This window comes from Monodon monoceros, unplaced genomic scaffold, assembly GCF_005190385.1.
Source record: "Monodon monoceros isolate NGI ecotype Baffin Bay Population unplaced genomic scaffold, NGI_Narwhal_1 Super_Scaffold_1, whole genome shotgun sequence".
NCBI classification, from domain to species: Eukaryota; Metazoa; Chordata; class Mammalia; order Artiodactyla; family Monodontidae; genus Monodon; species Monodon monoceros.
Window position 1 is genome coordinate 62,049,954 of NW_021703765.1, and position 13,030 is coordinate 62,062,983.

The 13,030-nt window shown below is 59.3% G+C and overlaps 1 protein-coding gene across 6 annotated transcripts in view; it reads left to right on the plus strand.

The window, feature by feature from the left end:
- CABIN1 (calcineurin binding protein 1) overlaps positions 1-13,030 on the plus strand; it is a 98,468-nt gene that overhangs the window by 7,347 nt on the left and 78,091 nt on the right. For all 6 annotated transcript variants that reach the window (XM_029227175.1, XM_029227166.1, XM_029227190.1 and 3 more), the window contains 10 exons: positions 443-577; positions 1,350-1,530; positions 3,731-3,860; positions 5,129-5,278; positions 7,013-7,299; positions 8,321-8,489; positions 10,243-10,379; positions 10,875-11,092; positions 12,197-12,275; positions 12,783-12,970. In XM_029227175.1, coding sequence (XP_029083008.1) covers positions 443-577; positions 1,350-1,530; positions 3,731-3,860; positions 5,129-5,278; positions 7,013-7,299; positions 8,321-8,489; positions 10,243-10,379; positions 10,875-11,092; positions 12,197-12,275; positions 12,783-12,970 — 1,674 coding nt within the window. The remainder of the gene's footprint in view (positions 1-442; positions 578-1,349; positions 1,531-3,730; positions 3,861-5,128; positions 5,279-7,012; positions 7,300-8,320; positions 8,490-10,242; positions 10,380-10,874; positions 11,093-12,196; positions 12,276-12,782; positions 12,971-13,030) is intronic.

Genomic DNA, 13,030 nt, shown 5'->3' on the forward strand with positions numbered 1-13,030 from the left:
GCGTTGTCCCCAGTTCACAGTGTGGAGATGGAGGCTTAGCGAGGTGTTGTTGGCTCAAAGCCATGCAGCTAGTGAAGCATCAGAGCTGGGAGTGGCATGCGGGAGCTGCTGGCTGGCTTACCGATGCTGTAAATGTCACCATCTAGGCTTGGGCCCTCAGGCGTGGCGGTAGTGCCAGGAGGGTTCCCTCTGTGTCTTTTGGTGCCCAGACGGCCTGCAAACCGCCTCTTGGTGGTCTGGCCTTTCTCCTCTGTGTGCTTGGAACGGGGGGGTCCTTAAAGGACATCTGGGGCCACGCTTTCATTTTCCAGTGGAGGGTGGCACTGGACTGGCCCAAGGGCCTGTGGCAGAAGCCAGCCCTGAAGCCAGGTGTCCTGCTGACTGCCGGCTGAGGCTTCAGAGCCTGCGTGTCACTTTGCTCCTCTGTTTGCTTTGTTCTCAGGCAGTTTCGTCTGGTGATGAGAAGGAGGGGTTGAAACACCCTGGGCTGATGTTGAAGTACTCCACGTTTAAGAACCTGGCCCAGCTGGCCGCCCAGAGGGAGGACCTGGAGACAGCCATGGAGTTCTACCTGGAGGTGCTCCCCTCAGCCGGGTCTTTGGGAGTTCTTGGGGGAGGGCTGGGGTTGTGGTCTGGTTGGTTGAAGAGTATGTGGTGCTGTGTCAGCTGTAGTGCCCGAGGCCCCAGGCAGTAGGTGACAGTAGCAAGTTCAGAGAGGGCTGCATGTGTGTTCTTCCTCTGCCACGCAGGGCACACATGACCATGGGTGATTGCTTCATTTCTCTGGGCCTCCAGGTCTACATCGTAGAGTTGGAGTGATATAAAGAGGGTGCTGAACACAGAGCCTGACCCCTGGCACCCAGTACCTACTCAGAATTGTACTGCCATTATTTCTGTCAGGCCGGCTTACCTGTGGGGGCACCTCTGAGGCACCAGCACCATGCACGTTCTCACCCTCATGCCGTCTGGCAAGGAGGGCGTCTTTATCCTCATTTTAGGGATGAGGATACTGAGGCTGGCGGTCACGCTGCTGGGCAGTGTGGGAGTATGGATGTGAACCCACGTCTGTCTCCCACCCATGCTGTTTCTAGAATCCCAGAAGGTTTCTGTATTTTCTTTTAATTCTACTTCTTGCACTTCTTTTACATATCAAATATGTAAGGAGTACAGGTGTTCAGAGTGACAAAATGTATTAAGAACATGTTCTGAGTTAGATAAATTGGTCCATGTGACTTCCCTGTCATTCCTTGGGCAGTCTGGGTGGCTGGGCTGGTGCTGTGCCCTCCTGCCACCACAGATGCCCGCTCTGGGGAGCTGACTGAGTGTGCCTCTGCTGTGCTGCTTACCAGGCGGTCATGCTGGACTCCACGGACGTCAACCTCTGGTATAAAATCGGACACGTGGCCCTGAGGCTCATCCGGGTCCCCCTGGCTCGCCACGCTTTTGAGGAAGGGCTGCGGTGCAATCCTGACCACTGGCCCTGCTTGGACAACCTCATCACTGTCCTGTACACCCTCAGCGATTACACCAGTGAGTGGGGTGTCGCTGCTTTCTGCCACGTGCTCGTGCACTGGGACCGAGGAGGACGGGAGGCCTGGATGAGCTCGGAGCCAGAGTTAACAGGAGGCCTGGATGAGCTCGGAGCCAGAGTTAACACCGAAGAGCTTTCTGCCCCGCCTTCAGGGGAAATGGAGATGCCTTTGCTTCCCTGCTTTACTCTGCTTGTCTTTCTTTCTCGGTTGAGACTTACCCCATGCATTGTAGTAGGAAGCATGTCTTCTGAGCGGTTTTCCCTTCAGTCTCTCATTTCGTCTCTGCAGTGTCCCACCCTGTGCCTATTCTTATAAGTTGCTGACAGACGGCCTAGCGGCTGCAGCCTTACTCCCGGTGCCGGGAGCTCACTCCCTCCTTTTAGCAGCTGGTCCTTCCACAGAGGAGCAGGGCTGCTGGAAAGATCTGTGCTGGCCGGAGCCCTGTCTGCCTTCCAGTTGCTTCACTCTCTGACCCCGCCTGGCCCTCTGCTCGGCCCCTCACGGGCTGTCCCGAGGCGGGCGCTGTTGGGGTTCTGGGCCTCTTGGGCCAGCTCCTCCAGGCAGCTCTGTGGGAGGGCCCCGGGCAGGGCCGGGTGCAGGGCAGCTGGCCTCAGGCATAGGTGGTCCTGGCGCGGCCTGCTCATTCTTTTCAGGACAGACCTGCTGCCAGCACTTGCCCTCACGTTGAAGGTTACAGCTGGAAGGCTGACTCTTGGAGGCTTTTCCTTCTCTTTCTAAGAGCGCATCGAGCAGGTGGAGCAGGATGGGGTAGCGGAGGCTGGGAAGCTGGGCCCTGCCCGCCACCCACGGGACTGCGCCCGTAGCTCTGTATAGTCAGGTGAACCGCGCGCAGCACAGGGCTAGCGGCAGGGTCGGCGTGCCCCAGGGGCAGGCTGCTGTGGCCCCTTCCCAGTTGTCCCTGCCCGAGGTGACCCTGATTTCTCCCTGTGTCCCCAGAGCCAGCTCAGCCCTCTGTCGCCTCCTCCAGGTGGGCCCGGGCGGGGGCGGGTGCCTTCTCCCAGCCCCTTTGCTGTGGGGCCTCTGCTGTCTGTCCTCCTCTGCACCCTCTGACCATCGCGTGCTTGCACGTGGGGTCATTTCTGGACTTGGGCCCTTGTGTCCCTCCACGCAAACGTTCTCGGGCGTATCCTTCCATGGATGTCCGCGCCCGTGCTGTGGATCGCCCGTTTCGACTCCAGTGCTTTCATCTTCGGTGACTGGGTCTCTCCCCGGGCTCTTCCTGGAGCTTGGGCGCCCCCTGGAGGCCCCAGCCTCAGCGTCCCACCTTCTCTCTGGCACCAGGCTCAGTTCTCTCTCCTGGAGAAGCCGCACTTGATAACCTGAAGTGTTAGTGGGAAGATGGGTTTGGGGGACAGAGCGGTGCATGTGTCTGTGAGAGCCGCAGAACCACATCGAAGCCCCAGAGTATGAGCAGCCGGTACATGGGCGCTCGAGAGGAGTAGGCAGGCCTCCCTCTGCTGCGGGCGCGGTCAGCTCTGGTGCTGCTGACCAGCCCATCCAGAGGCTTGGTGCCCCCCTCGTTTTCTCTCTGCGCCCACCACCTTCCCAGAGGAAACCATGTCCTCCTCCTCCTTCCGGTTAGGCGGGAACCTCTGGGCCCCCTGTCCCTAGTTCAGTGGGTGGCTGGCGGGGCAGCCCAGACCCCCTCCTGCTTGTGGCGTGGGCACCACTCTCCCACTGCCCTTCTCCCTGACTTGCGCATGGCATCTCTGCTTCTGCTCCAGCCTTCCTTCCTCCTCCCCCGCTCCATCCTTCTCTGGTTATTCCTGATGGGAGTGCCTTGCACCCATACTCAGACTCTGGAGCTGGGTGGGGCACAGGGCTGGCCGGTGCCCAGGCAGAGAGGAGCTGGCAGCCGTACTCCAGTTTGTCAACAGCTGGTTCCCGAAGGGTTTCCTCAAGGTGGGCTTGCTGGGCTGAGGGTCTGTGTTTGATGCCCATGTTTCCCCAGAAAGGTTGTTCAGCCGTCCTCCCTGGCAGTGTGGGCCTTTGCCCCTCGACCTTGGTATTATTATTTTCAAAAATCGTTCCCGATTGGATGGATTAAAGTGGTGTCTTGTCGTCATTTACCTGGTGTTTCTTGGACTCCAGAGCAGGGACTACTTCCCTGGCGTCACTGGCAAGGCCAGAGAGTCAGAGTGCAGCTTGGAGGTCACGCCTGTTTCTTTCCTGGCCAGCTTGTCTGTACTTCATTTGCAAAGCTTTGGAGAAGGACTGCCGCTACAGCAAGGGGCTGGTTCTCAAGGAGAAGATCTTCGAGGAGCAACCGTGTCTCCGCCAGGACTCCCTCCGGATGTTCCTGAAATGGTGAGTCTGCAGCCTGCCACCTTCTCCCCAGCGGCTGGGGGCCGTTGAGGCCCCTCGCTTGGCAAACGGCTCTGATCTGCTTGGTTTATTGTTTCCCTACGCGCCTCATATGGCCGGTGCCTCCGCCTGTCCTCTGCCCTCCTTCCCTGCTGCCCTCCTTCCCCGCTGCCCTGCGGCTCTCCTCTGGGTGCTCACAGCAGCCTTGTTCACCTCACTCCTCGCTGCCCACCCTACCCCTTTCCGAGGCTGTACTTCCTGTGTTGCCCGGCCCGCCTCTAATCGGGCCACCGTGCCTGCCTCCGGGATGAGGCTCATGCTCAGCAGCATCGCCCAGGAGGCCCTTTGCAGTCTGACCCCCCAGTTCCCCTCCTGCTTCTCCCTCCCCCAAGAGGAGAGCTGTCCCAGGGCCCTGCTATGTCCTGTCCTGTCCGCACCCTGGCTCCCACAGCGCCCTCACCTGGAATCCCCATCTCTCCCTATTGTGTCTTCGTGCCCCTTCGTATTCCAAGCCCCACATCCCCTCTTGGCAGCTTTCTAAGTTCGGGCTGCGTCCCCGCCCATCCTCCAGTGGAACCAACTCCTGCGCCCTCTGGTATTTCCTTGGCCCTGGGAGCTCACCGGTTGGGAGTTAGTGGTTATTTTGGTGTTTACCCCTCGTAGGACTGCGCCTCTTAATCACATCTGTCCTGACGGAGCTGACCTTTGGAGAGGTGGTGCATGAGCACGCAGGAAAGATGCTGAGTCCATCAGCGCGTGGCTCCACGGGGGAGCCTTGTGGGGAGGAGGGCACAGGGCAGTGGGGGCAGGCCTCGCCGGGCCACCCCAGGCAGAGGTGTGCCTGTGGGAGGCATCCGGGGCCTCAAACTCCCACCTTTCTGTTGATTTCCATAGGCTTTGGTGAGCTTGGCTGGTCTGATAACCTTTTTTGGGATGGATAGGATGGGAGCGTTAAATTCTTAAAAGGTTTTCAGCAAATAACTGAGAGCAGCATTTAATTTTTCTGTGGTTTTTCTGCCATTACTATGATCCTGTTAATACAGATGAAGGTGATGAATTGTAAGCCGATCAAAGGGCATTAATCATTTCCAGGGTAACGTGGGTATTAAGAATGCTAATTACTGCCCTTTTCAGCCCAGACTCAAGTGGTTATTTTATTTGTAGGAAGAATTAATACAGATTAAAGGATATTAACTGCATCCCTCTGTGTAAGATTTCCATCTTGGCTCTAGTGTGACACGGCCACTCCTCTCTGTCTCACGCACTCTCAGCGACATGTCCATCCACGAGGTTTCGGTGAGCGCGGCCGAGTCACAGGCCATCATGGATGAGGCCCTGGGGCTTCGGAGGAGGCGGCAGGCGCTGACCATGCACGAGAAGGAGCCGGACCTGAAGCTGGTGCAGCCCATCCCCTTCTTCACGTAGGTCGTCTGGGTCTGGGTTGCCGGTGGCCACTGGGCCCTGCTTGGGAGGGGGCTGAGCCCGCCCGGGCTGCTGCCGTGGCAGGAGCTGGGCGCACATGGGCAGGTGACTGCAGGAAGCAGGCCAGGCCTTCCCCGGTCGAAGTCCCACTCTGTTGCTGTCCTTGACCCACCACCTGCCATGTTCCTGTACGCCCCTCTCATCTGCCCACCCTAAGGGGAGAAGGAAACCAGCATTAGCCAAGCCCTGGACGGGGGACACCAGGACTCAAAGAGGCTAATGGTGAGGGGGGAGCTGATCCCAGGTCCTGGCTTCCCGATCTCTAGTCTATGCTCCCCTGCTAGGGCTGCTCGGCATCCTGGAAGGTGGGCCTCAGCGTAGCCCCGGGAAGGGTGGTCCCTGGAGTTGGGGTCATTTAGCCCTTCGGTGAGGTCTGTTCCTAACATCCTGACATTGACCCTCGTGCCTATAAGTTGAGAGTGTCTCATATGTGGTGGCAAGTCACGTGGTGGCCCGCAGCTCCCCACCGGGTGGGACAGACTGGGGTCCAGCCCTGGTGCCCTCGCCGGGTCATTATGTGCCACTTCCTGGAAAAGAGGGAGCAGCATCCCTCTCTTGTAGGGTCATCATGATAATTGAATTGAGTGCTTGGGGGTCGTGCAGAGACAGCACGCAGGAGGGGCTGGTTCCGACCCACGTTACTGCTCCTACTTGTTCATTCCCGCACGTTTGAGTTTCCCAGGAAACTGGAGGCAGTCCCAGGGGTACTCAGTCACCAGAAGGAGGGGCACACGTGCAAAGCTGACAGGCCCCTCGAGGAGAGAAGCACAGCACCGAGAGCTCATAATGGGGTCTGCACTGCTGCGGGGGTTGGGGAAGGCTTAGGGCCAGAGCTGGAGCCTGGCGGAGGAGTGGGCATGGATCAGGCAGAGGAGCTGGGGGGTGTGAGTGGGGTGTTGTTTCCGGGCAGAGGGAAGCCTGTGCAAAGGCCCTGTGGTATGTGGGGGGTGGTTTTGTTTGCAGAACTGAAAGCAAGCTAGCGAGGCGAGAGTGCAGGGGGCAGGCGTGAGGTGGGGGGGGGGTTGTGGCGGTGCGATGAGGCTGGGCGCCACTGAGGGGACAGGCAGAGGCTTTGGTTTTTAGTCTGAGGTCCTGGGCTGTTCAAGGTTGGAAGGGTGAGTACGTCATGCTACACTGTGTCATACCATAACACAGCATGACATACAACACAACACATGACTACAAGTAAAACACAAAACAACAGACAGCATACAACATAACACATGCTACACCTCACCACAACAGGGCACACAACACAACTTACACACCACAAAACACACGACAGTCTCGGTTTGCATCCAGCAAGCCCCGGCCCAAGAGCTGTTCAGCCCCTTTAGACCATATCCCTGTCAGTATTCCTCCCCCAGAAAACCAGACTAGTGGCAACAGGTCAACGACACCGTCGTTTTAAAGATTCGACCTTGTAGGGAAGGGGTTTTTGAGTGAGGCTGTGGTTTCTCTGTGTGCCTGGTAGGTCTGAAGGGGCCTGGGGCTGAGATGCCTCAGGGCTTCTCCTGCGGGCAGTGGAGCGGGTGCGGGCTCTGCTCCAGCCCCGGCTGCTCCACCTCAGCTATCAGTAAACTGAGACCACCCCGCCCTCGTGGAGATGGCAGCCCTGAGCTCCAGGCACCCCGTGTTGTGTGCTGACCCGGGCGGTGACCCTCTTCCTGCAGCTGGAAGTGCCTCGGGGAGAGCCTGCTGGCCATGTACCACCACCTCACCACCTGCGAGCCCCCGCGGCCCAGCCTCGGCAAGAGGATCGACCTGTCCGACTACCAGGACCCTGGCCAGCCCCTGGTGTCCTCTGCCGTGGTGGCACCTGTCAACGTGATCCAGCCGAGCCCCGTCAACGCCAACCCCGAGGTGACCGTGGCAGAGCCTGTGCTCTCTTACGCCCCCGTGGCCACGGCCAGCTTCCTGCTGCACAGCCCCAGCCTGTTGGAGACGGGCATCCCCGCAGGTGAGCAGGCCTCGGGGTTGGCTTCGGGAGAGACCACGTCTGCTGAGCAGGAATGAGAGTCGGGGTGCCCTGGTCTATCCAGAGGGACGGGTCCTGCTGCCGCTCCTGGCCTCACAGGGGAGCCTCTGGGCCTGCTCGCAGGGCCTCCCTCGTCAGCGGTGGCTTCTGCATTGGGGCCCCTGCAGGGAAGGGGTTGGCCTCAGGGATACAGCTCCTCAGACTACTCGATGCCCAGTTGCTCAGTCCTGGGGTAGAGTTTACTCCTGCTTGTGACCAGTGAGCTGGCAGGTCCCCCTGCTTGTTCTGCTCAGTTGCTGGCTTACGCCCTGCACCCAGTGCTGCTGTGCACTGATGTTCTGAGTTCTTGCAGCTTTAAGAAGCAGTCAGCATAGTTACCGCCGTATGCGGTAGTATATGTTGGAATGGTTTTATTGGTTTCTATTTTCACTGGAGTTGTAAAAGAATTTCAGACTAAAGTTCCTGAGCCTTTCCTTGATTTTTGTGTCACCGATGAAGAATATCTGGCAGTTAAGGAAGTTTCTGAATGAACCTGTATATGATTGTTTTTAACTTTTTAACTTTTTAACTTAATCATACATGACACCCCTCTTCTCTCTGTATGATTTATGTGACTCTCTTGCCCACATCGTGTCACTGGGCCATGGCGATGGACAGAGTCAGTGTCATTGCTACTTGCTCTGTTCCATCCCAGGCCAGCCAGTGGGAGGGGCAAGGGGATGGGGCGTTTGACTCTGAGACCCTGGCGTTCTGTAGGTGTGGAAAGTAGCCTTGAGATCTGGCTTTTGGGCTCTGTGAGTTGGAGAAAGGGGTGAGACTTAAGCGGTTTGGAATGGACTTTTCCCAGGCTCCTTGTTAGAGCAGACAGGAGATTTCCTGAATGTCAGAGAAGCCACAGGTTAAACCTGCAGGCAGGGTTATTATAAAAGAAGGGACCGAGTGCCTCGTGGTGCATTTCCCTAGCCTGACACTTGTGAGATTTCAACGTGCTCTCTTTGTGAAGGTGATGTTTCTGGAGGAGATAAATCCAAGAAAGGGGTGAAGCGGAAGAAGATTTCTGAGGAGAGTGGGGAGACGGCGAAGCGGCGGTCTGCCCGCGTCCGAAACACCAAGTGCAAAAAAGAAGAGAAGGTGGACTTCCAGGAGCTGCTGGTGAAGTTCCTGCCGTCCCGGTACGGTGCACTTTTTCTGTTTTAGAAAAGGGAGCACACAAACCTCCTGCCTCCCTTCACGTCTCTGGTTCCGTGGTCGCCCTCCCCTCCAGGCATGTCCTCCGTCTTCCTGTAACATCTGTACAAACGGCCAACGCTCGGGTCTTCCTGGATTGGGAGCTTGGGTTTTCTTGCCTCTCCTGCCTCTGAATGTCCTGGAGGCAGGAACCGTGAGTTTTGTGTCTTTTGGAGCTGCAGGTGACCCGCTCATGCCCCTGGGCCTTCCCTTGTTGCCAGGAGGCCTGGGGCTGCTGCTCCTCAGGTGCAGACGTGGGGACGGCCCGTGGAAGGGACCCCCTGCGCTCAGGGAGGGCGCCTGCTTGGCTTCTCCAGGCTCAGCAGGGTTCCCTCGAACTCTGAGAAGGTGGACGGTGGGCTCAGGAGTCATCCCTTGCTTTCACTGGTTCACGGTGTTCCTCAGAGGAGCCTCCCGGGAGGAGGTGGGCCAGGCTGCGTGGAGCTGGGGGGCTGCGCCCCAGTGCTTCTTCCCTAGGTCTTCGCCAGCCCCCATGCTTTTGGTCCTTGCCCTGTCACCTCCCTCAGATGCTCTGGGACCATGATGCCTGAGCCTTCCTGGGGTTTATGGTGCCAGTGCCAGACTTCTTAATGCCCTCACTGAGGGCAGAGAGCAGTCAGTCTCTGCTGGTTGGGCATCTCTCTGCCTTCTAACGTTTGGTGGGCATGTCTTGTCAGCTGGGGCTTCCTCTCTTACCCCCTGTGTCTTTGTGAGTTGACTCCATTTTATTCCTTCCCGGTTACTGGAGTGGAGTTTGGGAGGTAACCACGTGTGTTACGTGAGCTTGTGTCCCAGGAGTCCTCAGCTGGCATTTTGGCTCGTGACAGTAGGTTTCAATGGTGATGCATCCAAGCGGAGGAGGAGGAGGAGCCAGGAGCTTTAGGTGGATTGTAAATCTGTTTTGCCACAAGGTTCCTGGTTTTCCTAATTTGCTGCCTTTCCGTTTCTGTGTGGTGAGAGGGAAATGCTCAGAAGTGGAGCTGTTCTCAGTGAGTGGAGGAGGAGGGCTCTCTGATCAGTTCCTCCCTAGCCGCCCCTCCAAAAGCAGGTCTCCCTTCTGAGGGCTGCGAAGAGGAGGTGCCAAGGGGCCCGAGGACCATTTCCCCATCTCCCCTCCGCTCGTTGCCCCGCCCAGGGCCTTGCTCCCCAGCCCCCTTCGTGTGGAATAGTGTCTACCTTGTTTTTTATTCTTTATTTCAACTGCTGGTTTCCTGTGTGGTTTTCACGTCAGCTTCCTTGAATCGTCAGGCAGGGGCACACGGTGGCTTGCTGGGTGTGGTCCCTGGGGCAGAGGCGTGCAGTTGTACACCAGGACGTCAGGAGGCACCTACCTGTCCATCCTCGGCGAGGTGGCAGGCTCGGCTAAAGTGGAGTCCCTGGGGGGGTCTGAGGTGTGGTGCCTGCTGGGAGAGGCCTCCCTGGGCTCAGAGAGCTATGAGGAGCTCTGGAGGGGCCGCCCACCCACCCACTTTCTCCTCGTCCCCCAGACCCACTTTCTCCTCGTCCCCCAGGCTCCCCTCGGGCCTTGGCACCTGGAGGCCTGGCCAACTGTGCTGCCCAGTGGAGCCTTTCGGCCTCTGTCTCTAGCTCTCCGTGGGGCTGGGGCCAGCCTCGGGTCCGGCTCAGCTCTCCTCTCTCTCAGGGGAAGGTGTTGGAACATGCACCGTGGCCTTTGCGAGTTCGGTGTGTTCCGTGCAGGTTAAGAAAGCTGGAACCCGAGGAGGAAGACGATCCCTTTAGTAACTACGAAGTCCCGTCAGAAGCCAAACTGGAGAACTTCCCAAGCGTCGGGCCCCACAGGCTGTCCTTCGACTCAGCCACGTTCATGGAATCTGGTAGGACCCAGGCACCACGGGCAGTGCCGTGAGGACTCCTTCCTCCCATTCTCCTGGAACCCGCTCAGGCCGCGTGCTGGGGGGATGGGTCCGGGTGGTTTTTCAAGGGTGGTCCAGGGGCTGCCTGGCTTTGTCCTGCCTGAGGTCTGTGGTCTGCTGGAGGAAGGGGGTGCGCTGGAGTGTCCTGGCTCACACTCCACCGTGCTCCCCTAGGGGTGCGGGCTTTGCCGGTCGAATGGGTACATCGCAGCTCTTGGGTACGGCCGGGAGCTGTGCTGCTGTGCAAGGCCACACCCAGGGGTCAGCCCTCTCGTACCCGCCTGGGCCTTGGAGGTTCAGATGGGTGTGCCCACAGCCGTGAGGCCCGCCCTCAGCGCCCCCCTGGGGCACATGGGCTCTTCCCGCTGGCGCCCGCTCTCATCTCCCGAACAAAATGGGGCCCCTGGCACGGAGGGTCCTCTGTTGAAGTCTGGTCACTTCCCCCGCTCCGGGCAGAGAAGCAAGACGTGCACGCCTTCCTGCTGGGGAACCTGAGCAACGGGGGCATCCTGGAGCTTATGATGCGCTACCTGAAGAGCATGGGCCACAGGTTCCTGCTGCGTTGGCCGCCGGGCCTGGCAGAGGTTGTGCTCAGCATCTACCACAGCTGGCGGAGGCACAGTGCCAGCCTGCCCAACCCGCTGCTTAGGGACTGTGGCGACAGGCACATCCAGGTTGGCTGGCCGGGCGGTGGGCAGGTGGGGGCCAGGCATAGGCGGGGGACCTGGGCTGCAACTGCAGGTGGAGGTGTGGGGTTGAGACGGGGGTGCGGATCACGGGGGAGGGAGGTTCACGAGCGGGAGGAGAGCAGCGGAGAGGCTGGAAGGTGGAGGCTTGCTGTGTTGTAGGCGCCAGGGACCGTCGCTACCCGTTTTTTCAACAAGTGAGGAGACAGAAGTGCAGAGGTGGAGGAAGGCTGCCGAAGGGGTGCTGGGGACTGCCAGCTGTGGGGGCCGAGCCTACGCACTGCCCTCTGCAGCCCAGGCTCTTGCACTCAGTGCCTCCCAGGGCCAAGGGAGCCAGGGTGCTTTGGCCCCTTTTCCCGTGAGAGGAGGAAGGCCGCTTCTGAGGAGGCAGCACTGGGAGATTTCAGGGCCCCCTGGGTGGTATTTCTTGCTGGGGGCACAGAGGTGGAGGAGCTCCAGGTTCACAGGTCCTCAGGGCCGTGTGGGTCAGGGGCCCCTGGCGGTGCAGCCTCCACTGGGACACCCCAGGGACTGTTTCTTGGCAGCATCTGCCCAGGCCTGCTCCCCCAGGCCCATCTGCCCAGACTCCCCTGGGTCATCCCGAGTCTGTTCCAGTGTAGATCCACGTGCCTCTCCTTATGTCCCAGCAGGGTGGAGCAGTGGGAGGGGCCGAGGCTCTGGTCCCTAGACAGACCAGCTTGGTTATTTCCCAGCTGTGCCCATTGGCCAGGCTGGCGCCTCCTTACTGCTGAGTCTCAGCTTTCTGGTCCACCCAGGGAATGACGCGCCCACCCTGGGGGCTGTCAGGGTTGAGTGCCTGGCGCTCGGCAGGTGGCAGGGCTGCCTCTTCCATAGGACAGTCCCCGAGGACTGAAGGCGGGTCTCCCGGGTCCTCCCGAGTCTGTTCCAGTGTAGATCCACGTGCCTCTCCTTATGGCCCAGCAGCAAGCTAGTGATTACCACTTATGAAATGGAAAGTAGGTAGAGGAAAACTTGATGTTCTCATCAGAGTAAATTTTAGTTTAGGTTCTTTCCATCCCCTGCCCTTGACCTATGTGACCCTGTTCCTGACCATCCGCACCCGTCCTGCAGGACATGATGCTGATGTCCCTCTCCTGCATGGAGCTGCAGCTGGACCAGTGGCTGCTGACCAAGGGCCGGAGCTCTGCAGGTAGGCGACCTTCCGTGTTCTGTGTGGGGCAACTTTTCTGGACCCTCAGTAGCCGGGAGGGGGCAGGAGTGGGGGGCTGAGTCACACCTACAGGGGGCGCATTTCCTGGGTCAGCTTGTCAGGCCAGGAAAGACCCGGGGCCTTTGAGAAGCAGCTGAGCCCCAAGGGAGCCACCTGCCTGCTTCTGTTGCTCAGGATGAGGGACGTGACATTCCCATTTTCTCAGGTTATCACCTGATGCTTTATGTGTCCCCAGTCATTGTCCCAGGTGATATGGATCGTTCTGACTTAAACCACCACCTGGTGAGCAAAGATGCGCTCCAGGTCAGTCTGCCGGGTGAGGGCCTCTAGCCCCAGGGTCTCCGTATCCCCATCCAGCCCATCTGGCTCTCTGCTGCTCGGGGGCTGTGAGGCTCCAAGGGCTCAGGGCTGGGGGCAACCTCAGGGAGCAGAAGGGTGTCTGGGCCCCGCACATGAGGTTGACTCCTTTCGGCCGATGGTTTTCAGTGTCTCCTCGGAACTGCCCTGCGGGTGTGGTGAGCGGCAGGTTCGGGCCCGACTTCCCGGGAGCCCACTTCCTGGGGGACCTCCTGCAGCTGTCATTCGCCTCGTCCCAGCGGGACCTGTTTGAGGATGGCTGGCTGGAGTTTGTGGTCCGCGTGTACTGGTTGAAGGCGCGATTCCTGGCGCTGCAGGTTGGTCTGTGGTCGGCTGCTTGGGGAGGATGCGCTGGCACCCAGCGGGAGGGGAGAGAG